This window comes from Nyctibius grandis, chromosome Z (genome assembly GCF_013368605.1).
Source record: "Nyctibius grandis isolate bNycGra1 chromosome Z, bNycGra1.pri, whole genome shotgun sequence".
Lineage (NCBI taxonomy): Eukaryota > Metazoa > Chordata > Aves > Nyctibiiformes > Nyctibiidae > Nyctibius > Nyctibius grandis.
This window is the reverse complement of record NC_090695.1, coordinates 84,319,077-84,344,032: the sequence shown is the minus strand read 5'-3', so window position 1 is coordinate 84,344,032 and position 24,956 is coordinate 84,319,077. Positions and strand designations below refer to the sequence as shown.

General features: G+C 42.1%; 1 protein-coding gene across 2 annotated transcripts in view; it reads left to right on the top strand.

The window, feature by feature from the left end:
• Window positions 1-24,724, top strand: part of ATG10 (autophagy related 10) — an 87,262-nt gene extending 62,538 nt beyond the window's left edge. For both annotated transcript variants that reach the window (XM_068423260.1, XM_068423259.1), the window contains exons 5-9: window positions 171-268; window positions 23,080-23,177; window positions 23,454-23,573; window positions 23,673-23,843; window positions 23,958-24,724. In XM_068423260.1, the coding sequence (XP_068279361.1) occupies window positions 171-268; window positions 23,080-23,177; window positions 23,454-23,573; window positions 23,673-23,688 (332 nt within the window). In that variant the 3' untranslated portion in view covers window positions 23,689-23,843; window positions 23,958-24,724. The remainder of the gene's footprint in view (window positions 1-170; window positions 269-23,079; window positions 23,178-23,453; window positions 23,574-23,672; window positions 23,844-23,957) is intronic.
• Window positions 24,725-24,956: the final 232 nt, after the last annotated feature.

Genomic DNA, 24,956 nt, shown 5'->3' with positions numbered 1-24,956 from the left:
TGCTTTGGAGTTCAGGGGCCCGAAGTGGCTCGGTCACATTTTGCTGTTATTTTTCCCATCTACTTCCAGATAATCAGTATTTTGAGATTTACTTTTGCTATTCTGTATTAAAGATATAGCATGCTTAAGAGCTTTGACTGTGGGGGGTTGTTTCCCTCCTCTCTCCCCAGATGGAAGACCTTTAACTCTGGATGAAATATGGAGAAGTGTTCATGCATGCTACCAGGCTCGTCTGCTGGAAGGGCCCTGGGACACTATTACACAGCAGGTGAGAAACCACTGGTCCTTTACAAAATTGATGAATGCGGTATATACCTGAATCCTCAATGGCCTTATTCCCCTCCTGGACACAAGTAAAATATATAAAAGTCTAACTGAGGTTGTGCTGAGCCGGTAATCAACAGTAGTTTTAGTCCTGGATTTTGAAGGATATGTAGGTGTTCACCATGTAAGACTTAACATGACAGTATCTCTCACTTAATTCCAAAGCCAATCCTGAAAACTTCAGGCAATTTCTGAGTAATCATGGATTTGGGTAAATACAGAGTAGACTTATTTATGTAAGCAAAATATATTAGTGTAACATTTCACAGATTTTCTGTTAATCAAAAAAGACTGTGTAATTTTCAGTTTTAAATAGACTTGCAGTCCTTAGGATTGAAGGAGAGAAAATCAGTCTTTCAATCAAATAGTAAGTTATTGCTGACTAATGTCCTTAAGAATCAGTAGTTAATGAATGTCACGTTTTACAAGAGGAAGCAGATTAGTGAACTATGGTATCATGGCCTCCTTTTAGAGCTATTAAAAACACTTTTATTTAAAGTGGTTTTACAGTCACTAGATCTTTCAGCAAGCGTTCCCAGACTCGTGATGATGGCGCTCCTGAAAACAGTCACGCTTGTTCAAGGAAGAGTGAGATATGGTTCAGAGCTGAGTTGGTTACTCTGGTTTCTTCCCTCTGCTCCAGGCCTCCAGTGCAAGTTGGGACAAGGAATGGAAACTCTCCAGGTGTGAATTTCTTGTCATCAGACAAAGATACTAATGTGTCCTTTCTTCCTCCCCTTTCCTTCCTTGACTTTTTGATTTTAGCTGTTTCCAGGTACACAGGTCTCTTACCACAGCAGCTGGCACCACAGGGATGTAACCTCAACCGAGTTCTACAGATGTTTCTTTAATTCAACTAATGCAATTTAATTACAGGATGCCGATTTGTAGATGGCACTCAGTCATGGGAACACAAGCAGCATTCATGTTTTTGCAGCCATGGACTATTATTTATATTAAAATAGCTCCATGAGAACCTAACAAGCATTGGTTTTCTTGTGTTTGCTGTGCATGTCTGAATTCCAGTTGTGAGTTTGCAGATTCTCTAAATACACGCTTTTACAGAAAGTATTAATTACCTCACTTGTCTGCTGCATAATGAAGATGAGAAAATCAGGTTTTAATAAAATAATGTAATATGGTAGCAGATAACTGATTTTCTGTGCAAGAAAGTATTGCAGTTTAGATTTTTCAGTTAAGTTTTATGATTTATAGCTGAAGTTTCAGATTTGTTGCTAAATCATTACTGTTTCTGCGTAGAGAGGCAGAAGATTCAACTAACTTTGCCTACTTTGCATCGACCTTCTTGCATTCCTAGTAGACCGAGACCAGTAACCCTGCGGTCAGATGCTAGGTATCCTTTAGGGCTGACATCTCTGGTATTTCCCAGCTGAGCTGTCCTGGCTTGTGGATAGTTTATATTCCCACCTGCAAAAACGTGCAGGAGAATCTGCGATGTGCACTGCAGAGGCGGTGTGCCTTCTCTATGCTTGCATTGTACTATGGCCTGAAGCCACATCCAGGCTCCTCTGTAGAAAGCACAGCCTCTTCCTATTCCTCTGCAAAGCACTGCAAGAACCTACAGCTCTGTACAGGTAATAAATCATAGTGCAATGCCACTGAGAATAAAGCATAAACAGTATGTTTGCAGTGTGTAAAATCAGAGTGGTGGAAGCCAAAAGGAAAACCAGGTTACCCCCACGCAGAGATTATTTTACAATAAAGTAAAACTGTCCTGCATCTAATAACTAGAGATGTGTGTGAGACAGATACACCGAAACAGGTTGTATGGGTGGTAAAACGTGTGGAGTGCTGAAGCTGTTGTCTCTCTGACACCTCTCCAGAGGCTGTTCAGCCAACGTGAGTCCAGTGAGAAGCACAAACTGGGATGTAAGGAAAAATATTTTGGAGAATTAGCAAAGTTATAGGAGCAAAATAATATTGAACATAACATCAGGGTGACTTTCCATTAAATAAGGAGATTACAAACTAATGCAGTATTACAGACTGTAGCTCAGGCTGGTAGCACAGTACTGAAACTGCTGGCAGGTAGCAGAAGCCAGAGAAGTTAAGATCCTCCAGCAATCCCACTACATAATTTGGAATTACTTTACTTTTTTTCCTACACCATTTGTATGTATGCCTTCTCCCTGAAGACCGTGTACCTGTGGCTCAAGGCTGTTGAATTCCACTGACTTCAGTGAGGTTAGCCTGCTTTACATCAGTATTGAACTTGGTCCAAAGGCCCCAGCTGCATTCCTGGGTTGGAAATGCACTTTACCACATGGCTGCGAGAGAGAGCCTCTGGGAAGGCAGCTTTAAGAGGTCTACAGTTTTAACTTCAGATGAAAGCAGAAAGGCACCAGGCTGTGAGGGTGCATTTGCTTATGGTCATTCACTCAAGTGATATGAAGACAAAGGGATGTGTGGTTTGTGGAAGTGTACATCTCTGGAGCTGAATCGGAGCAGGGGAAAGCACCAGCAAAATTAGCAGTGTCAACGCTATTGTACTTTCAGTGCCAGCAGCCACTGGTGCAACAAACCCGTTCCCTTGTAAACTGAGAGATGCATATGCCAGTCCAAATATAAAACAGCAGCAAAAATCAGAGTATTCTCGAAGGAATTACAAAAGATAATAAAAACATGCTGTAAGCAATAGCCTGCAAGGCTCAGATCAACCCAAAAGTTAGGTTTTTCCCCCTCAAATGAACTGAAATACAGAGTTCCCTCTTCCTTTTCTGCTGACCCATTTTGTTATGTGGGTTAGGCTTTGCCTGCAGGGACACAGATCGTATAATCCAAGTCACTGGGCAAACTCACCAAATCAGGCTTGAACTCTACACATGAACAGCAGAGAGAAAAGGTTTAGGGTTTTGCTCCAAAACAGATTCAAATTTTAATTCTACAAGCAATCCACCATTGGGAAGAAAAATTGAGCTTACCACTGTCCATGCATGATGTTACTTAACTTTTAACGGGGGCTGATTTTGCACTTTGATTCAATAGTTGGCAGATTAGGAAAAGAAAGTCATATTGCCTTTTTTTGCTTCCAGATTCAGGATCTTACACTAATAATTTGGGACTTATATTCTATATATTTTATGAAATGTAAGTGCCACACCTGTGCATGTTTTTGATACAACTATATTTTGGCTTACACTCTGTATGGTAAAATATATTTAAAATCAGGAACTGTGACATTGCCTAAGCTCCAAAGAATTTAGCTTTTTGAGAATTAACACTGCCAAAACCAAAATTTAGGTAAAATTTGAACTTTTTTAGTTACTTTTGATTATTGTGGTAAGTCATTTCTCATTTCCAGAGAAAGCATCTTCAAATATTTTTACTGACTAGATTATTTTTATTGCAAAAACCAGAAGTCAACTGGTTACTTTCTCATAAATAAATTAATATGATAAGGTTGCATAGTATTTTATAATGATGATTGATAAATGGTGATGATTTAATTGCACTTCCTCTAGTAATAATCTTAAAATGCTCAAATGAAGTTCCTGTGATTGGCTTTCTTCTGAGTTAAATCTCCCTGGAGTCTTCAGTCATCCCTTTTCTACATCCGGCAATAACTTGCTTTAGCTGTTTTAAATAATACAAGTCAATTATAACTCACATCTGTTTAACAAAAGTTCTAAATGTTGCTACAGGTCTCTGTGGGTATTTCCTGATGGCTTATAATGACATTAATTTAGCACACCTGGTAAGATCTGTGTGAGCTTGGAAGTAGCTTAATTCTGCAATGATAGGAAAATTAATGAGTATTTATGGATTACTGTTGCATTTCAGAACTGTTGCCAACTGTGATTTTAGCTTCTTTTTATGAAGAGTCAGAAATGGAATTGCAGACATTGCATGCCCATCTCCTGAGTAGTTTACTTGTAACTTGGGGTGAAATCAGGGGGTGAATCTGGGATGAAACCGGTGTGCCCAGCTCGCTCCCTGAAATGCCTGTACACCAATGCACGCAGCATGGGGAATAAGCAGGAGGAGTTAGAAATCCGTGTTCGGTCGGGGGGCTATGATCTAGTGGCAATTACAGAGACTTGGTGGGACACCTCGTATGACTGGAATGTGGTCATGGATGGCTATGTCCTGTTCAGGAAAGACAGGCCGCTAAGGAGAGGTGGTGGAGTTGCTCTTTATGTGAGTGAGCAGCTAGAATGTATTGAGTTCTGTCCAGGGGCGGATCAGGAGCGAGTTGAGAGTTTGTGGGTGCGAATTAAGGGGCAGGCTGTCAGGGGTGATACTGTTGTGGGTGTCTATTACAGGCCACCGGATCAGGATGAGGAGGGTGTTGAGGCCTTCTACAGGCAGCTGAGAGCAGTCTCGCAGTTACAGGGCCTGGTTGTTGTGGGGGATTTCAACTACCCTGATATTTGCTGGGAGGCCTACTCAGCCAGCCATCCTCAGTCCAGGAGGTTCCTCCAGTGCGTTGATGATAACTTTCTGATGCAAATGGTGGATGAGCCAACTAGGAGAGGAGCGCTGCTGGATCTGATCCTCACTAACAAGGAGGGTCTGGTTGAAGAGGTGAAGGTTGAGGGCAGCCTTGGTTGTAGCGACCATGAGATGGTAGGGTTCAGGATCTCATGTGGCAGGAACAGAATAGCTAGCAGAATCACAACCCTGAACTTCAGGAGGGCCAACTTTGGCCTTTTCAAGCAATTGCTAGGGGAAATCCCATGGGACAGGGTACTAGAAGGTAAGGGGGCCCAAGATAGTTGGTTAGCATTCAAGGACTGCTTCTTCCGAGCTCAAGATCAGAGCATCCCAACAGGTAGGAAGTCAAGGAAGGGTACCAGGAGACCTGCATGGTTGAACAGGGAACTGCTGGGCAAACTCAAGTGGAAGAAGAGGGTGTACAGATCGTGGAAGGAGGGGCTGGCCACTTGGGAGGAATATAAGTCTGTTGTCAGAGGATGTAGGGAGGCAACTAGGAAAGCTAAGGCCTCCTTGGAATTAAACCTTGCAAGAGAGGTCAAGGACAACAGAAAGGGCTTCTTCAAATACATTGCAGGTAAAGCCAACACTAGAGGCAATGTAGGCCCACTGATGAATGAGGTGGGGGTCCTGGAGACAGAGGATAAAAAGAAGGCGGAGTTACTGAATGCCTTCTTTGCCTCTGTCTATACTGTTGGAGGCTGTCCTGAGGAGCCCTGGACCCCTGAGGCCTCAGAAGAAGTCAGGATAGAGGAGGAATCTGTCTTGGTTGATGAGGGCTGGGTCAGGGACCAATTAAGCAACCTGGACGTCCATAAATCCATGGGCCCTGATGGGATGCACCCTTGGGTGCTGAGGGAGCTGGCGGAAGTCATTGCTAGGCCACTCTCCATCATCTTTGCTAAGTCGTGGGCAATGGGAGAGGTGCCTGAGCACTGGAGGAAAGCGAATGTCACTCCAGTCTTCAAAAAGGGCAGGAAGGAGGACCCGGGTAACTATAGACCGGTCAGCCTCACCTCCATCCCCGGAAAGGTGATGGAGCAACTTTGTTCTTGGTGCTGTCTCTAGGCACATCAAGGATAGGGGGATCATTAGGGGCACTAAGCATGGCTTCACCAACGGGAAGTCTTGCTCAACCAACTTGATAGCCTTTTATGAGGATGTTACCCGGTGGACAGATGATGGTAAAGCTGTGGATGTGGTCTATCTCGATTTCAGTAAAGCGTTTGACACGGTCTCCCACAGCATCCTCGCAGCTAAACTGGGGAAGTGTGGTCTGGATGATCGGGTAGTGAGGTGGATTGTGAACTGGCTGAAGGAAAGAAGCCAGAGAGTGGTGGTCAATGGGACAGAGTCCAGTTGGAGGCCTGTGTCTAGCGGAGTCCCGCAAGGGTCGGTTCTGGGACCAGTTCTATTCAATATATTCATTAATGACTTGGATGAGGGAATAGAGTGCGCTGTCAGCAAGTTCGCTGATGACACAAAACTGGGAGGAGTGGCTGATGTGCCGGAAGGCTGCGCAGCCATTCAGAGAGACCTGGACAGGCTGGAGAGTTGGGCGGGGAGAAATTGAATGAAATATAACAAGGGCAAGTGTAGAGTCCTGCATCTGGGCAAGAACAACCCCATGTACCAGTACAAGTTGGGGGCAGACCTGTTGGAGAGCAGCGTAGGGGAAAGGGACCTGGGGGTACTAGTGGACAACAGGATGACCATGAGCCAGCAGTGTGCCCTTGTGGCCAAGAAGGCCAATGGCATCCTGGGGTGTATTAGAAGGGGTGTGGTCAGCAGGTCGAGAGAGGTTCTCCTCCCCCTCTACTCTGCCCTGGTGAGGCCGCATCTGGAATATTGTGTCCAGTTCCGGGCCCCTCAGTTGAAGAAGGACAGGGAACTGCTAGAGAGAGTCCAGCGCAGAGCCACGAAGATGATTAAGGGAGTGGAACATCTCCCTTATGAGGAGAGGCTGAGGGAGCTGGGTCTCTTTAGCTTGGAGAAGAGGAGACTGAGGGGTGACCTCATTAATGTTTATAAATATGTAAAGGGCAAGTGTCAAGAGGATGGAGCCAGGCTCTTCTCAGTGACATCCCTTGACAGGACAAGGGGCAATGGGTGCAAGCTGGAACACAGGAGGTTCCGCATAAATATGAGGAAAAACTTCTTTACGGTGAGGGTGACCGAACACTGGCACAGGCTGCCCAGAGAGGTTGTGGAGTCTCCTTCTCTGGAGACATTCAAAACCCGCCTGGACGCGTTCCTGTGTGATATGGTCTAGGCAATCCTGCCCCGGCAGGGGGATTGGACTAGATGATCTTTCGAGGTCCCTTCCAATCCCTAACATTCTGTGATTCTGTGATTCTCTGATTCTGTGAACTTGGTGGGTGCTTTTGAGGATATCCCGTATTAGTTATTTCTCTCTACACATTCTACACAAAAGAATTTCTCTTCACCTATTTGAATTAATGCATGCTAGTAATGTACTCTTTACAAGAAGCTCCCTTCCAAATCTTTGTAGCCTTTCCTGAGCTGCAGACAAACAAACAGAACAGTTTGGGTTTTCCTGTTCAGTTGGATTTTCCCGTTCAACCTGACTTAGGATGGAATCCCAGCCCTACATCCCCCATACCACCATGCTGGGTAACCTTCTGGGCTCTTCAGGCTGGTGTTTTTCCTGGCTGCGTTGCTTTTTAAAAGTACTTATTAAGCCAGTTATATATCAGCCTTAAGAGCACATAAGATCTAGATATTTGGAAAATAGCAGGGGGAGAAAAAGATATATCACACTGAGAGAAGTTGCAAATAATGAATGTAAAAATAACACTAGGGGTCCTGGAGAGATTTCAAAACAAAACCAAGACACATTCTCCAAAAACTCAGGCAAATGTGTCCAGCTAAAAGAAAGTTACAGTAAATGGGAAGACAAGTCTAGACGAAAGAATGATGAAGTCAGTCATCGTGGTAAAGGATGGCAGCAAGAGAGACATGTATTTCTCTTACATGTACTCTGATATTCAGCAGAGGAGCCCAGTACAGTTTTAGGTAAATACATAGTGGCATTGTGTAAAACAGCTCAAACATAATGGTCCTTCTTTGTGTAACTGAACAGCAGATCCACCACATCAAAATCCAGGTATAATATACCAGAAGCATAGTTAAGTTGTCAGGAGTCCAAAAGTGCTATGGTCAAATGCTAAATGATGAGGCAACTTGAAAAGAAAAAAACACAAGAACAGGAAAAAAGGTTCCAAAACAAAGAACAGAGTAGAGAAAAGAAATGAAACAAAGGGGGAGACATCTTCCTGATTATAAAGGTGAACATATTTTACCACATGGTAGTGCGTGATTTAACCACCAGGAATTTAGAAAACAAGGATAACTAAAGTTTAGTTAATCTGTAAAGGCTACCTTTTACCTTCTGTCATTTTGGAAATCTCTCCCAACATGAATAGGAGATGTGAAGCAGCAGAAGGTGACTATGTGGTTATAGCCAGAACTTCTGTCTTCAGACTGTGGTATTTGGTCCTTGCTGTAGAAGTTGGAAATACAGAGGCCATAAGTACCTGAGAATATCAGATTTTCTCCCTAATTTTTAGAAGCTTGCTTTTCAAATTGTGGCCTAGTAATCCGGAAGAATTAAGAGCATAATAACTTCACTAGATACTGTATACACGCTTGTGTGTAAGCTATACACGTTATTGCACACAGCAGCAGAGCTGCTTTGAAAATCTTAATGTATGTCTAATGGCCAAAATTTCAAATAATAATTAAACTATTCAAAAATATAAATTAAAAAACTGAACAGAGATGCTCAGCTGTCTTAGTGATCCATGTTTACATTTTTCCAGCTATAAGATAACTGATTGTCTATGAAGAGTTGCTGAGATGACAGTCTTCATGTCTGAAGCCCTTTTTTGTTAGAATGGGTATGGGATAGGCACTGGCAGTGCATGAATTTTCATCCTGGTGTGGCTGGGTGCTCCAAACCACTTGAAGTACCTGCATCAAGGATGAAGACAGTAGTGTAGTCTCCACATGCAGTTGAGTCATTGTTTTCTGCAGAGAGTGTGAAATGGTGCTGGAGTGGTGATGTATACAGTCACTTACTAGAAGGTAAACTGAGACCCATTTATTTCCCAGGCACCTTCTGAAATTTCTTTAAGAATAGTAGAATATTTATTGATTGAAAAAAATTTTCATCCTTTCTTTGCCCTGATGGGTATTTATAATAGAACGACTCCCGTGGGGGAAACGAAGCATTCCCACCTCAGAATACCATGTAGGTCAATGGTGAGCTGCTCTCCTAGGAAGTCAAGAGATTTACTCTAAATCAAGCAGAGAAGAAATTTGAATCTAGGTCTCTTGTGTCTCAGGTGAGTTCTCTACTTGCTTGTAGAGTAAAGGGGAGGTATAACTGCCTTCTCGTCTTTCTCTTTTTTTATGTTTAAGCCAGACCTGCTTTGGTAGGCGTGCTGTGTGAATGCCTACGGGCTACCTGCATTGCTGTCACAGGCATACCCTGGGAGTCATATCAGGGCATAGGCCATAAACTGAGCACCTTTACAAGATGTAGTTGTTTATGCACATGTCCAGTGACAGAAATGTGGGTATTTTTTCCTGTGGAGAGAGACAACACTCTGAGAAACATGCATTTCTAAGGTTACGATGAAGCTGAGTAATAATTTTACGAATTTAGGTACAAGCCCTTGAAATAGGTGCCATGTCTTAGTTATTTTTTCCTGTGTGGAAGCAAACTAGCCAGAGAATTTTAGAAGCTGATGAATGAACCTGATCACAGTACCAAGTATCACAGAAAATTTTGTTTCTAACAGTGTGATGTTGTCATAAAGCCTGACCTTCCCCTGAGAAAACAAAGTCATAAACACAATCAAGTATACGTGCGAAGGCTTAATCAATGCTTAGTGATGATGGAATGCAAAATCAAACATCCAAGGATAGAAATCGAATTGCATTATTGCAGGAGGCTCAACAGTTGAAAAACTGCCCCATAAAACAAGAATGAAAGCTTGGTGGCTTGAAGGTCCTGCAGAAATAGTCTAAAAAACTAATCTGAGAGTCAGAACTCTGAAGGAGTATGGAAGTTACAGAGCAAATGTGTCCATACATCCCTTCCCCTCCTGCCCTTTTTAACCAAAACTGTTTAGATGCAGTTACTTCTATTACCAAAACGTGACTTAGAGATGTGTGTGCAGGGCACTCCCCCCAGCCATGGGAGTGGACGTGTTTCATGTGTGATGCCTTGGTTCTGGATGTGCCAACAATAAATCAGCATTTTGCCTGTTTAGAGCATTGCTGTCACTCCAGAAAAAGACATTCAGGGCATCCTGATGCTGACTGTAAATGCAGCAATTTGTGAGGACAGAGCAAATCTAAGCCTCAGGAGTGCAAGAACTGAGATCTTCTGCCAGTCTGGAATTCTGCTTCCAGAAGGGTGCAAAAACCTTCTGGATTCTTAAGAATGAGAAGTTCCCTGTGGTCACATTGATTGTGTTATTCTGCCACTCTGTCTTCTCATAAAACTTCTTTTTCATGAGCCTCTCCTTCATGGTACTGCAGAAAAGATAAACCTCATGGTCTAATGCATGAGTAGCAATCTCTGCAAATACACTTTCCTTCAAAGTTTGTTTCTCCTTTGGTGTGTTCCTGCTGTTCTATAACTTTGAATAAATTCTTAAATACAGGAGATCATTGTTGTCTATGTGGTGGTCTATTAAAAGATCCTCCACAGTGCTTCAACTCTTACCTTAAAGGTTCACCTTAAAATAAAAAGGTGTGGACCGTTGATAGCAATGCTAGTCAAGTGAGGTCTGAAGGTGATTCTGCTGGTTTCTTTCTGCATTGTTCATGCATCTTCAGGTGCGGAGTATTCAACCCTTTTTTGAGTCCTCATCTACAATGAATAGAGCTGATTCCGTTTACTAATAGCACTTCTACTACAAAGAGAGACGAGTTAGCAGCTCTGTCCCACAAAGTACTCATCTTAAGTTTCAGAATAGTAAGTGATAAGGAATTCTCATGTGTCTGTTTTTTTCTCAACATTTATTTCTCAATTTCATCTGAATGAGATGTTTTTCGTCTGTCATTTGATACTTAGCAGGTATTTGTAATATCATCTCTGTTATACGTCCATTCTGTCATATAAAAAGTAGTCAACCAAACCAAACTACCCAAATAACAGCACAGAACTGCACTATTTCTATATTAATCCAGAGTCTGCTCTTTTTCAATATGTAGTTAAGAATCTGGAAGACATATTCTTTATAGTACTTCAATAATCCTGTCCATTACATCACTTAATTTATAGCAGTGTTAACAGAAAAATCAATAAACATTATTTCTGAAATGTCAGGGATGTTAATGGTGTGATTTAAAAAAGAGAAAGATTCAAAACTCTGAACAGAACACATTGATGTAGTGTTGTAGAGGCACATCTTGCTGGAACTGTGGTAGGGAGGATTTAAATCATTATGGCTCAGTCATCTTGAAAAATGTGTGTAGGTAGCTATTCTTAGACATACAAATCTTTCTTGCCATATTGTGGGATTTTGCTAAGTGGGGGAGGCTGTATACAGTGTATCTTAACAGAAGGTTGCTAAGATGGCTCTTAAATCATTTTGAGTCATATCAACAGTTGCTATGGATCCCCTGCTAATATTTTTGGAAAATTATTAGTACAACTTCCTGAGGAAAGGGAGTCTTAACCAGTAAAGACTGGAAAGCTGGTTCACAGGAAGAAATCTAAGAATGGGAAAGCTGGGTGGGTATTTATTTCCAACTACAGTTTTCTGTGATATACTGAACTTCTGTGGTCTAAACCAAGCAGTAGTATTGTACAAGCTAGCAAGTAGGTTTTATTTTAAAACTAGGCATTAATTAATAATGTATAGCTGCCCTGCAGTTTAATCATGCTTTTCTAGTAGACTTTATGGACATTAACCTAGTCCAGCTAATTTCATAGGAGGAAGAGACCAAACAGTGGACTAATACTAAATGATGTAGAATAAATACAGAGGATTAATGGATAATTCACAGGTAGAGATAAAAAGCAGTAGGAGGATCCTTGCCAGTTTCTGGGGCACAATTCAGGATAGACTTCCAGTTCCTCATGCTATTGTTACTTAAACAGTTATTCTGAAATGAAGATTCAATAATATTTTCCACACAGATATGTAATTAATTGAATGAATCGCAATGTAACAGTATTGATTCTCTTGATTCTTTTCTACTTCTATAGAAAAACTGTTTCAGTGCCACACATTGTGTTTACAGATAATTTATCTAGCAGTGGCTTTGTTTCCACAGAGCTTCCAAGCTGAGATTGCGTGGAATAAGTGGTAATAGCATGTTCCCTCCCTGGTCTGGCATTTCTCCTTGTAGGTTGAGATGGGTTGCTCTTCTGTCTTCCCGCTGCCATGACTTCTAACAGTTCACTACTGGAATGAAGCTGGTTACTGAACATTCCCCCTTACTGAATGTTTTTGTGAAAAATTCTAAAGTACACAACAACATTGGTTGGACAAGGTGAAAGAAGTGTGTGTCATATATGACACATTCAGCTCCATTTGAGAGGCAACTGGTATGGTCACAAGGTGTTGAAATCGTTATAACAATTTCCCTTTTTCTTTTCTGCAGCAAGGGCTTTTGGTCAAGCCTTTTGGCAGATTTTTTTTTCTTTAATAAAGCTTTATGAGTGCCATTTAAATGGAAGTTAGGTATCCATATTAACAGAAAGCAGTTTATGCCCAGGCACCTGTGCTCTCAAGTTGTGGAAGCAGATGGTATCAGCAGTTCAAAAGCATTTAGACAAATCCATGAGACCACTTGACCGTAAATGGATGTAAAATGACCAGGCAGGAATGTGTCCTCCATCATCCTTAACACAGCAGACATGTTGGAGCAGTACAAGGGAAGTGAACCACAGAAAGACGCCAGACTGATGTTCTCCCAAAAAACCCTTTCCAGCTGCTGCTGTTGGAGACAGGATGCATTGCTGGATGGACCATTGGTCCAGTTCAGTCAGGCACTTCTTAAAAATATAAGGCTCAAAAATGTTCAAAAAAGAAGGTGAACTCCTCAAAGGAGATGAGTTTACTGCACGTAGTCAGACTTGTATATGAAGCTGTACACAATCTCCAAGGCTCACAAAACCAGCTGAGAGCCCTTGATGTTGAAAGTCAACCGGAGTCCCTTTTTGTTTCTTCTTTTTGTGTATAGTGTTTAATCTGTGTACCAGCCTGATTCAAGAATAAGGAGAGAGACCACCCAAAATCCACGTGCAGAGTGGGAGCTCTGGCTCCTATAGAAATGGTGGGTTCAAGCTGTAGCTCTTCTGTGCTCTCAGAAGAGAGCTCAGCGTTTCGGTCCTGTGTTGACTGAGACACTGGTGTGATCAAAGTCTTTTCTAAACTCCAAACACCAGTTTCATCAAAGCGTTTAACTACAGTCCTGAGACAGGCACTTTAGCCTGGCAGGAGGCACTTTTGGTGTCCTTTTGGTGTTTTCTGTTGCCCCCCTTTGTTGTGCCAGCATTCGCTGTTCTGGTGGTTGCTAATCGCTGTTCAAACCTCTTGACTCTACCATGCTGCGAATAGAGACCCGTAAGTACCTTGGGCAAATCTGTGACAGAACTGGCTTTTAGGTAGTACGAAGTTTGTAGCATTATATTGAGTCTGTCATTAGGAGCGTTACCATGAATATTGGCAGTCCTACCATGTCTGTGCAAGAACACTGGGTATTCATTTTCAATAGTGGTTGGTCCAACAAATGTTATTTCAAATAATAGGTAATATAAGAGGCTTTGACTGGAGGAGGGAAGCACAGACATCTGCTGCTATAGGGAGAGATGAGGAACAAAGAAAGTCTTCTCTTGGCCTGAACTCAAAATGAGGGTTGAGTCACACTTCTACGGACACGTCATTGCCTCCTGATATTTGATGTAGTTAAATTAGTGTTCTAGCTCTGCTGCAGCAAAAATTTTCTTTCCATTCATTACCTTGTGGTAATTGTCTGTCTTCTGACTGTTACAGCTATCAGTCATACCACTTTCTTGATGAACTGTAAAGAGGAGGTAGGAATATATGCCATCCCATTTGCTGGTTACAACATTTCGAACTCAATAAGTCTTACGAAATCTCTCTTCCCAATATCTTTTTGTCTGGGAATTCCTGGGATTATAAAATGAACCCTTTCGGGGCACATTTGTCAAATGCCAGTATGGATTTTTTTTCTTAACTTACCATTTTTTGTTCAGGGTAGGAAATCTGTCTCCAGTATCTTTTTCATACTTCCACAGCTTGTTGGATCTTTCAGTTTTGCACCTTAGATGAATCTCTTAACTTAAGAACAGATTTTAAATAGTAATTAATTAAGACTATATGCTGCATAACTAAAATGGTGACAACTGAATTAATCTTATTTTGGCAAGCATGGAAGAAGAATCATCTGTTTATTTTCTTAGGAAAATGGCTGAGATGCCATTTCTTGACAATGTAACTATGGACTTGCCAATTTTTAACTATAAAGTTTTCTTAAAGAATCCTAAATGCAAGTTGCATGCTTGTGAGGAGTTTAAGCCTTAAAAACATAGTTTTGTCTGAGCGTCACCTAGTGCTTTGATCCCTCTTGTTCTTAAAATTAAGAAGTAAAACCTTATTTTATATATATCTCTCTCTAAAATATATAAATATATAAATGTATAAATATCAGCAGTGTTGGCTGTTCTTGATTAATGTTGTGCTTGTCTTGCGTTACCTCTTAGGTATGCCTTTCAGGAATATTGTGTTAGCTATGCAATAACTTTTCAAAAAAATAATAAAATTATAAATTGTAAAAAAGGACCAGCACCCCCTCAAAACCATAAATATTCTAGAAATCAAGCAGATAAACTGTTTTTGGGGATGAAATAGGTCTTGGCCATCTAGTTATTATATTTTGTATTCCATAGTATCAAGTATTACAATATAAGTTAGCTCTGCCCAAAAAGCGCATAGGCACATCAGATCTTATGGCAGTCTTCTCTGTTGTTATCATTGTCCTAGTTATAGAAATCACTGTATGGAGAATGTGTTTGTCTTTTGAATACACCCAAAATAGGAAGGGCCTAAAGATGTAGAGTAAACTAAAGTAGAACTGATTTAAACCCGCTTCCATCTGCCACCCTTGAAAACGTCTTACTTCTGGCAAACTGGCTTTGCCTGTGACTTTCTAACTTGCACTGTGCGTTACGCAAGAGGAGTAAAGCTGTCTTCAAAGATAGTGGGTAGAGGTATTGTTCCTGTTTTGGATGCAGCCTGGTAGTTCTGATAGCTTTACAAATGGAAAAGCAAGACTGATGATTTTGGGGCGTCGAACTGTAGATGCAGTCAGCAGTCACGTTCAGCAGAAGCCACAGCTGTCAATGTAAGTGGCAATAAGTTAGCAATATAGAAGTGATGTGTGCATGGAGCATGGTGGTCAGAGCTCTCTCCAAAGGAAAAGACAGTTTTATCGCAAGCTGTAGTCAAGACGCAGCATTCAGGCTGTGATCAGCCAGGCTTCGTGACAGGGAAGCAGTTCCCAGGGAAGCAGTCATGGCACCAAGCCTGGCAGCATTCAAGAAGCATTTGGACAATGCCCTCAGACACAGGGTGTGAGTTCTGGGGCTGTCCTGTGCTGGGACAGGAGCTGGACTCGATGATCCTTGTGGGTCCCTTCCAACTCAGGACATTCTACGATTGTATGATTAGCAGGGTTTTAAGATGTCCTTTATGGAAAGAGCAGTTTGTGCTATGAAGTGTTTGTTTATTCAGAACCTGCATTTCCACCTTCGTGGCCATGAAGGATTTGAAACAGCAGGTACAAAGTGGTACGAATGGCTCACCCTACAGAAGTTCTGGCTGCGTTAAGTCTCCTCACGTGTTTGTGTTGTAGGGTCTGCCAAAGCAACTCCATTTTCCTCAGAAAAACTTACCCGTTTGATTAATTGCCTGTTCAGGTTGGACTTCGTATTTGATGAAAGAAGGATAGGACCCAGCTTAGCTGGCTGTGTGGGGTTAGTAGTAGTAAAAGTATTAATAAAAACTTGTCACTAAAGTCAGTTGGTACATCTTTCGAAATACACAGGGAGGAGATACATTAAATCATAAGGGCAATTGCAACTGCTTGTCTGCAAAGAACTTGGAGCATAAATCAAAATCCCTCTGCAGTCTTCTGCTCCAAAAAGAGGTTCAGTAATGGTAGAAATTTGCTTTTTTGGTCTAGTTTGCACTTCTTTGTCTCATCAGGGTCCCTTCAAGTTTTCCCTTGCTCAGTACCGTTGCAGATTTATTTTGATTGCCTAAGAAAATACAGTAGAACAGCAATAGTTGCACTTCCATAGTCATTCTTCAGCAACCGTTACGGACAGAAGTAGGTTGTTTCATCTTCAACAGGCTTCGCAGTGGGAGTGCTTCTCTGGGTTTTACGGCAAAGTTATAGAAACTTTCCTCAGTTATATCAGCAGGATGACTTGCCTCCTGCTTGTAAATGGAAATCAAGGCGACTATAAATATGTTACCTGTCCCAGCTAATAAACTGTATCTCATGCCCACTAGGATGAATGGCTTTTTTTTTGAGTTGATGACTTCTTTTTAGGCTTTGGAGTTGACGGCTATTACAGCAAGCACATTTCTTTCAACAGCCATTTTGCCCTCTCTGAAAATTTTTTAAATTACAATTTCTCTGTAAGCAATACCAATCCTATTACTAAAACGTTATTTTAATGAAATGGCTGTATTAATAGAAATGTTGCGACCTATGGCAGTAGGATGGAGAAGCCCTGTACAATGACTATCCTAACAACAGCTTTATTACTGTGATCTATACCTTCTATCAGGATGATAAAAGTTCCCTGTGTAATTACAGTTCCTTAACGTTGCGTCTGCAACATAGCGATTCCTTGGTAATAGAGTTTCTGTTGTAGTAATTCCATTATTGGAGGAAAATCTTCGAGGAGAAGAGGGGAGAGAGAAGTTTGGAACATTTTTCTTGTGACAGCTGTTGCTGTCCTGTTAACTTTGCAAGCACTGTTACTCGTCTTTGTAAACACAACGTGCATGTACTCATCTGCCTTCAGTGCTCAGGCTTGAAGTCTCCCTAGCCCTCATTCGTAAAAATGTTACTCACTTTTTACACCTGAACATGAGCACATGTGTAATTCAAGCATAAAGTAATCCCTTTGACCTCGAGTTGACACGGTTTAAGTTCCACATGTGCACAGTTGCTGTTCTGGTTGTGGGACACACAGCCAATCTGAAGAGTAAAATTTTATTACTTCCTTTCTGAATGAGTAGAGTTAGATTTTATTAACAAGTAAGTTGTTATTGGTGTATATAAAAATAAGGAATGAAAAAGAAGATAGACTGTGAATTCAAGACCATAAAACACTTACAGTATCATAATCTTGAGTGAAGGATTTTTACTTAAAAACAGGCATTTGTTTCAGTAAGTGTGGTCAGACATTGGTGAAAAGGGAAAGGCATGCAAATTCTTTATTCATTGTATCACTATTTCTATTTCCCTAAATGGAAGAGATTATGGGGTTTTTATTAGTCCTGCCTTCTTTTTCTGACCTGATGACTGGGATTGTGAACTGCTGGGAAAATACCTGAAAAAAATTGGTCCTGGCTGTGGTGCTTGGAGGTAGTATACTACATGAAAGTTTTCACACCCCTCCATGAATTTATTTTTGCAAAGCCACATCATGTGGACTGGATTGAGGAAGGGGCAGTTTCAGGCAGAGATCCCTTGCACTATCACAAATGGAGAGACTATAAATGTTACAATGGATGCTCGAAGGCAGTTTAATGTAGCACTGGAGAAAATAGAAGCCATTACTACTGGAAGAGCTCCAGTTATGACAGAGAAAATAAATGGTGCTGTTACAAGAGATGTACTGACAACAAAATACCTGCTGGCTGGGGAAGAAGAGCAGAACACAGTGCAGATACCTACAGGCAATTACCCGTTACCTGAAGTAATGTTTATTTTTAATTTAAATTTGACAGGGATAGTATTTCCTATATATGCAGTGCTTGATAAAATGACATAATCCAATCTGATGGAAGTTTTATACTTCATTCTACTTAGGAACTACCCAACCTTTGCCACTGTTCAGATTCATATCTTAACGTTATACTGTGCTACAGGCACTGCACAGAAGAGGGGATGAAGTTAGTTTTTTACATCTTAACTCTTGGTGATCCTGTGAAGGACAGTCCAGTTTCATTAGTAAATGATAACAGGACAGGTGAAGCCAGCTGGTCGAGCCTTCACATCCCTGATGGACTTTATGGGAAGAGGCCTTCTTACACCACACAGAACAAGCTGCTGCTCAGCTGAAACGTTTTTCAGTCCTCTGGGAGCCTGTAGCATTCATTTTTTGTTGTTGTTGCCAAGGGCTCAGGCACACTATCTAACATAAACCTCAGTGGAAGAGATTTAAGCTCACCAGTTTGACCTTACAACCGAGGCAGCCCAGCACCTGTGCACGGATGGTTATAGTTGGGCACCTGATGCAGAGTAAGCTGTTGTGCTGCCGGCGCTCAGTCACATTCTTGTGTAGCATTCCTAAACAAAGCTAGATTCATTTTCAAACTACCCAATGAAACATTTCACGTCTTTCATCCATCCGTCTCTTGCATGGTTTTGTATGGGAGGAGTTGAGGTAACAGCTACAGGAATGGGTACAGAACATCCTTACAAATCCTTCTTGAAGTCGCCTGGTCAAGAGCTCTTTCTACAGAAAATAAATGAAGTAATGTTTTGAGCTTTCAAATTCAATGGAGCTAGTTGCTGCCTGTAAAAATTTTATTTCCCATGAAAGTCAGAGGGATATGCAGATGTATGATGGACTCCAGCATACAGTGCTGAACAGTGTTATGAATCAGCCTCATAGCTAGATAGATACAAGATCATAGACAGATACAAGAAAATAATGCTGTTGATTTCAAATAAACTGTGTGTCAGTGTATTACTGTCCAGAAGAGTTGTGGGCGACCCACAAATGGGTTCTTGCTGTACAATGCCCACGAGTAATTGTGAGAATTGACTTGAAACTCATTACTCTCTAAAATGCACTGCTACATGACCGATTGGAAAAAGATAAATTGTAAACGAAAAGTGGGAAGACTCTTTTATACTATTTAAAGTGGTTTTTTTTTTGCATGAAGTCCCAATAGGACACTGTCATGGATCAGGCTAGCTGAAGGCTAGGGCTATTGCTATTGCTGCCCTAATATTTTGCTCAGATACATTTCACTGCATGTGGAATATCATCATTCCACCAGGTGACTGCAGCAGGTAGTAAATGTGCTCGTGAAGCTGATGCAACACAAGCTTTCATTCATTCTCACACTTCTGATAGTGTCTGAGAAGCACTCGGGATTCATCGTATGGCGGACGCGCAGCCCTCTCTCAGGGCACGCCATGAGCAGCAGAAGTGCGAGTTTCCTGCTTTTCCTGACTTCAGCGTGACAAGATAAACCATCATCTTTAGTTCTGGACTCATCTGCAGTGACTGCCAGCAAGGGCACTAATTAATGGCCCTTGGACTGCGCAAAACCTGACAATTGCGTATACAGCCATTGTACAGTAATGAGTTCTAGCTGCCGCCAGCCCGGGCACTGGTGAGGCCACACCTTGAATCCTGTGTCCAGTTCTGGGCCCTGCACTTTAAGAAAGATGTTGAGGTGTTGGAGCGAGTCCAGAGGAGGGCGACCAAGCTGGTGAAGGGTCTGGAGGGTCTGACCTACGAGGAACGGCTGAGGGAGCTGGGGGTGTTTAGCCTGGAGAAGAGGAGGCTCAGAGGTGACCTTATTGCAGTCTACAACTACCTGAAGGGAGGTTGTAGTGAAGTGGGAGTCGGCCTCTTCTCCCAGGCAACTAGCGCTAGGACAAGAGGACACAGCCTCAAGCTTCGCCAGGGGAGGTTCAGATTGGACATTAGGAAGCATTTCTTCTCAGCAAGGGTCATTAGACATTGGAAGGGGCTGCCTGGGGAGGTGGTGGAGTCACCATCTCTGGATGTGTTTAAGAAAAGACTGGACATGGCACTTAGTGCCATGGTCTAGTTGACATTGTGGTGTCAGGGCAACGGTTGGACTCGATGATCCCAGAGGTCTCTTCCAACCTGATTGATTCTGTGATTCTGTGAACTGGTGATCTGGCAGTGACAAGGCTCTGTAGCCCAGTACCAATTCTGAAATCATTCAGGGCTTTGATAACTCTTGCATTTTTATTGGCAGCTGTCTGGTACTTCCTCCGCAGAGCTGCTGTGTCAGTGCTTTAACCTTGAGTGTACATTAAAGCCTCATGGGGATGCCATTATGTACAGGATTTGGAATTTAGGATTTGACTGACTCAGATCTGATGCTCTCAGAGTGTTTTCCCTGGTGCTCAACAGCTCTGCTTCCCTGCCTCAGCCTTTTCCCTTTTTAGAGGCTCCTGCTTAATGGGTCTTGGCTTGGGATTTCTTTTGTGTTTTTCCTGTCAGTGTGTGACCTATTCCTATCTTTCAGGTTTTTGAATAAACAGCATGGCATTCTTGCAGCTTCATGCCTTTTCTTTAGGGTAAGAGAGCTACATGCAGCAAGCTTATTGAAAAAGTCCGACTTTGGACACAGCTGTTTCGCGTGACATTGTGCCTGTGGACTTTTGGTGGTAAAGGATCTGTGTAATAATGAACTTCAGTTTCCTGGATGAGAGGTAAACAAATAAGTGACAGCACTTAGTTTTCAAAAATACCCTGCTAAATGGAAACCAAAGCAACTCTTCCTGAATGTGCAGACACGCAGCTCTAGTGCACGTGCTGTTCTCAGAGCCCAGCCAAGGAGCAGCATGAGTTTAGCTAAACCCCTGGGTTTTTTCATTGTTGCCATTCAAAATTCTGTGGATTGTAGTGACATTTACACCACACCTTCACAGCTGTTACTTCAGGATGTGTTGAAGCAACCCTTGATAATTCAAAGAACAAGGAGACAAGAGGGTTTGACTAACCAAGACCCAGTGTCCTCAGAGCCTCCGTGTTGACCCAGAAGCTGGTGGCTGGATCCTCTAGCAAAAACCTCTCCCTTTACACCCGCTGGATCTGGAGGGGAAGAAAGAGCCTTTCCACCTGTTCAAGGAGAGTGGAGGAGGGATTGCAGGGATTTCAGAGTGTGAACAGATTTCGCCTCTGTCACAGGCTTGTAAGTCATAGATTGATGCCAAAGATGGTGGGACCAAGGATGTTACCTTTTTGAAAAGCTGAGTAGCAATGCACTCTGCTTTTTCATATGGACATTTAATTGTTAGAGTTTGGGAATTTTTTCAGTGTCACTCTGTCACGTTGTAAGAAGAAGGACTAAAAGAAGACATAGAATGTGAAGTTAATAAATTATTTTAAAAAATCAAGTCTGGCCTCCAGTTGTCACTCACTGGGTGGTTTGCTGAAGCAAGAAGTGCAGGATAGAATCAAATACCAGGTGACAGGATGGTCGGGAATGACTTCAGGCTGAAGATCCAGCTTTGGGAATTATCTTTATGCCTTGTTCAGAGCGCTAAGTAAGTCACTAAAAGCCCAGATTATCTTCTCTGTTCTTTCTGTGGGTGTGTGCTACCCCTTTACCCTCTCTCTTTGTGTAAGGGAGTTGGCTGAAACTGCTGCCCAATCTACTTTCTTTTCCTTTGCTTAATAGTTTTGTAAATATTGTTAACTATCTATCTTTTTTTGCTATCTTTGAGGAATACCATTGGCATAGTCTATGTATTTTCTAGAATTATTTGGAGACCTAAGCTGATTTAAGCTAGCAGATAATTAGAAAGGATTTTTAATTCCAGCTACCACTTTTTCTCAATAGAAAACGGCATCAGTTCACTTTTACCAACAGCAGGTGGTAGCATTCCTGCGCAAGTTATCTGCACTGCAATGTAAAACAAAGCTTTCTGGACATTATTTTTGTATTTTCTGAAGCTTCTGGAAGTTTTTTAAAGTTCTCTTAGACATAAAATGATTGATCCTCATGACTACATTTTGAGCGTAAGAACCAAGTGTCCTTGAGCTGTAAGAGACCCTGTTTAATCTTTAATAATACAGAACGTGTCCTGTGTGCTGAACATGACAGGTCAGGATTTGGTTTTTGTTTCTAGGCAAGGGGATGGAGAAGGAGTTTTTACTGTGTAGCAGGAAGACTTACTCTGAGAGCATCTTCTCCTCAGTGCAGGCAGTTTACCACTTGCTGAGATAAAATGCCATCACAGAACCAGGGGAGTCTGGCTACAACTGTATGAGCTTGGACAAGGGGAATCTGTGTCAGAGCATAAATTTAGTATTTCTTCTTCTTTCCCGTTGAGAAACAGAGCCACAACAAGAAGCACATCTAAGGAGAAGGGTTTTTACCCAGGATAAAACACCCATGATGTTAATCCTCATAGTCAGATATGCTGATCTCGTGGTATCACCCATGTAAGAGCTGATGAGATCACTGTTATGGCTTTGCATTGAGTGCGAGCTTGATGAAGTCAGAACACCTATTCTGTGTGAGTGCTGGCTGGAGATGAAAGTGGAAGCTTTATGGAGCGTTGGATTGAGTTTTGGCAGCAGGTTGAGTTTTGTGCAGTGTGAAGGTGGAGCCTTACCATGTTGTAGGGAGTGTGTCTGACTGCAAACTTAACTGTCACTAAATGATTTTCTTTTTTTCCTCAGGATGATTTTGACTGGCCTTCCTGAAGAACAACCGTTTCAGGGCCTTTTTCTGTAGAACAGCCTAAAATGAGGATATGCCACCTAGTGGAAGTTAAAGCCACCTTGAGGGCTCTTCCTTCTTCCTTCTTGCTCCCCTTTACAGGCTCCAGATTAAACCATGTTTACTTTCCAGCACCAGTTTAAGAAGATGATACAAGGATAAGGGGTCAAGGTTCTTAAAGAGCTTTTCCATGGAGTGGATTTGTGTTATGTATTACTTTTGATCAGATACTTGTTTACGCAGTAGCTTTGCCTACTTGCATTCAGGTAATGCTGATAACTTGAGTTACTTTTGAAAACCATTACATTTTAACCAAAAATGGTGGCATAGCCTGGTTGGTGATCTTATTTCCCTTTTAAGATAAGAGAATATGGTCTCAAATATTAATTTGTCAGTGACTATCAGTGGAAGAGCAATGTGGGTTAGATTCTGAAATGAGAAAAGTTGCATCAAGGATTAATTGGCCCCTGCTTTGTCTCTTCCAAATGCAAATGGTGTCATTTCTGTTCTCTTCTCGCATGATAAAACAACTGATATTCCCTCTTAGGAGCACCCCTTACTTGGGCAGCCGTTTTTTGTTCTGCACCCTTGCCGGACTAATGAATTCATGTCTTCTGTACTGACCAGCTCACGGAAACAGAACAGGTGAGAAACACTACTGTGCCTTGCAAGGCTTTATGCAATGCAGATGAAGTAAATCAGATGGGGAGTGGAAATGGTCAAAACAACTTCCTTGATCCGAATAGAGTAAAATTCTGGATTGTCACCTAAGGGCTGAAAGTTAAAATGCATTTGATATAGATAAAGTGAAGGAATAGCCCCAGCTGAAGTTACTTTATGACTGTCAAGTGTGTCTGCAATTCAGAAAAGGTTGGGATAATATGTTTATGGTGCCTTTTTGTTGTTTTTTTTTTTCCTTAGACACACAAATTACATTATATTGTGGCTCAGTACTGTAGGCCCAGTTGTGGGTCTAAATCTGCCCCTGAGTTATGCAAAACTAGCACCTGAGCAGAGTACAAATGCTGATTCAGTTGAAAGGTAAGAGAAAATGAAATCACCATTTTTCTCTCCCATCCTCCTATGAAATTAAAAAGATTGGATGGATAACTGGCAAAAAAATTATCTTCTTCTTTGGAGCTCTTGGTTCAGTTAATTTAGGACTCACCTTTCGATATTTTGCTTACATGACTGCCTTACTGGCTGGCTTACTTTGCAATGAGAATTTGTGCTGAGAGAGGTGTTCCTGGCACATTGCTGACACCCTTCATGACTGTCAGAAGGTCCCTGATGTCCTGGGATCTTTCTCAGGTGTGTAAAAGCATTTTATGGTGGTCCCTCCAGCAAATGGTTGGCAGTGTGATCTAGCATAACTCTGCTACAATGATTTTATTTTCGTCTCTTTTTTCTGTTTGATGTCTTCAGACCTCTGAGCTGAAGGACAGATGGTGGCTAGCTGTAGCAAAGCTACTGCAGACTTTCTGTCCTAGGGATGAAATCAAAAAAGGAATCCTTCCTGATTGGTAAGCAATGCAGTGTGGAAAAATAACTGTTCGTGGCTCTTTCTCTGGCAAGAGCTTGCCTGGTTACAGTGGAAGACCTAGGAACTGGCTGCTGTTGTGACAGCAACTGCAAGCACCACCAAGAGCTGAACTCCCTTGCGATTGCATTGACCCCTTGAAGTCACTCCCTACCTCTGTTTTACTGTGGTTATGGACTTAGTAAGACTGCACACAAATGCACAAGCCTGTGGTTCCTTGATACAGGGTTGAGATGCTGGGTTTGGATCTATTACAGAATCACAGAATCACAGAATGTTAGGGATTGGAAGGGACCTCGAAAGATCATCTAGTCCAATTAAACTCTTAAATTTACCTACTAAAAATCATGTCTCTAGAAAATCTGCACCATCTGTAAGCGATACGTACAGCAAAATACTTGTAAGATGTGGTTTAAGCTTGTGGCAATCAGTGTATGGGCTGAGACTACTTTGCCTAGGGACCACCTTCTCCACCACAGCGTGATCCCATAGCATCCTCGCAGCTAAACTGGGGAAGTGTGGTCTGGATGATCGGGTAGTGAGGTGGATTGTGAACTGGCTGAAGGGAAGAAGCCAGAGACTGGTGGTCAGCGGGACAGAGTCCAGTTGGAGGTCTGTGTCTAGCGGAGTTCCGCAAGGGTCGGTTCTGGGACCAGTTCTATTCAATATATTCATTAATGACTTGGATGAGGGAATAGAGTGCGCTGTCAGCAAGTTCGCTGATGACACCAAACTGGGAGGAGTGGCTGACACAATGGAAGGCTGCGCAGCCATTCAGAGAGACCTGGACAGGCTGGAGAGTTGGGTGGGGAGAAATTTAATGAAATATAACAAGGGCAAGTGTAGAGTCCTGCATCTGGGCAAGAACAACCCCATGTACCAGT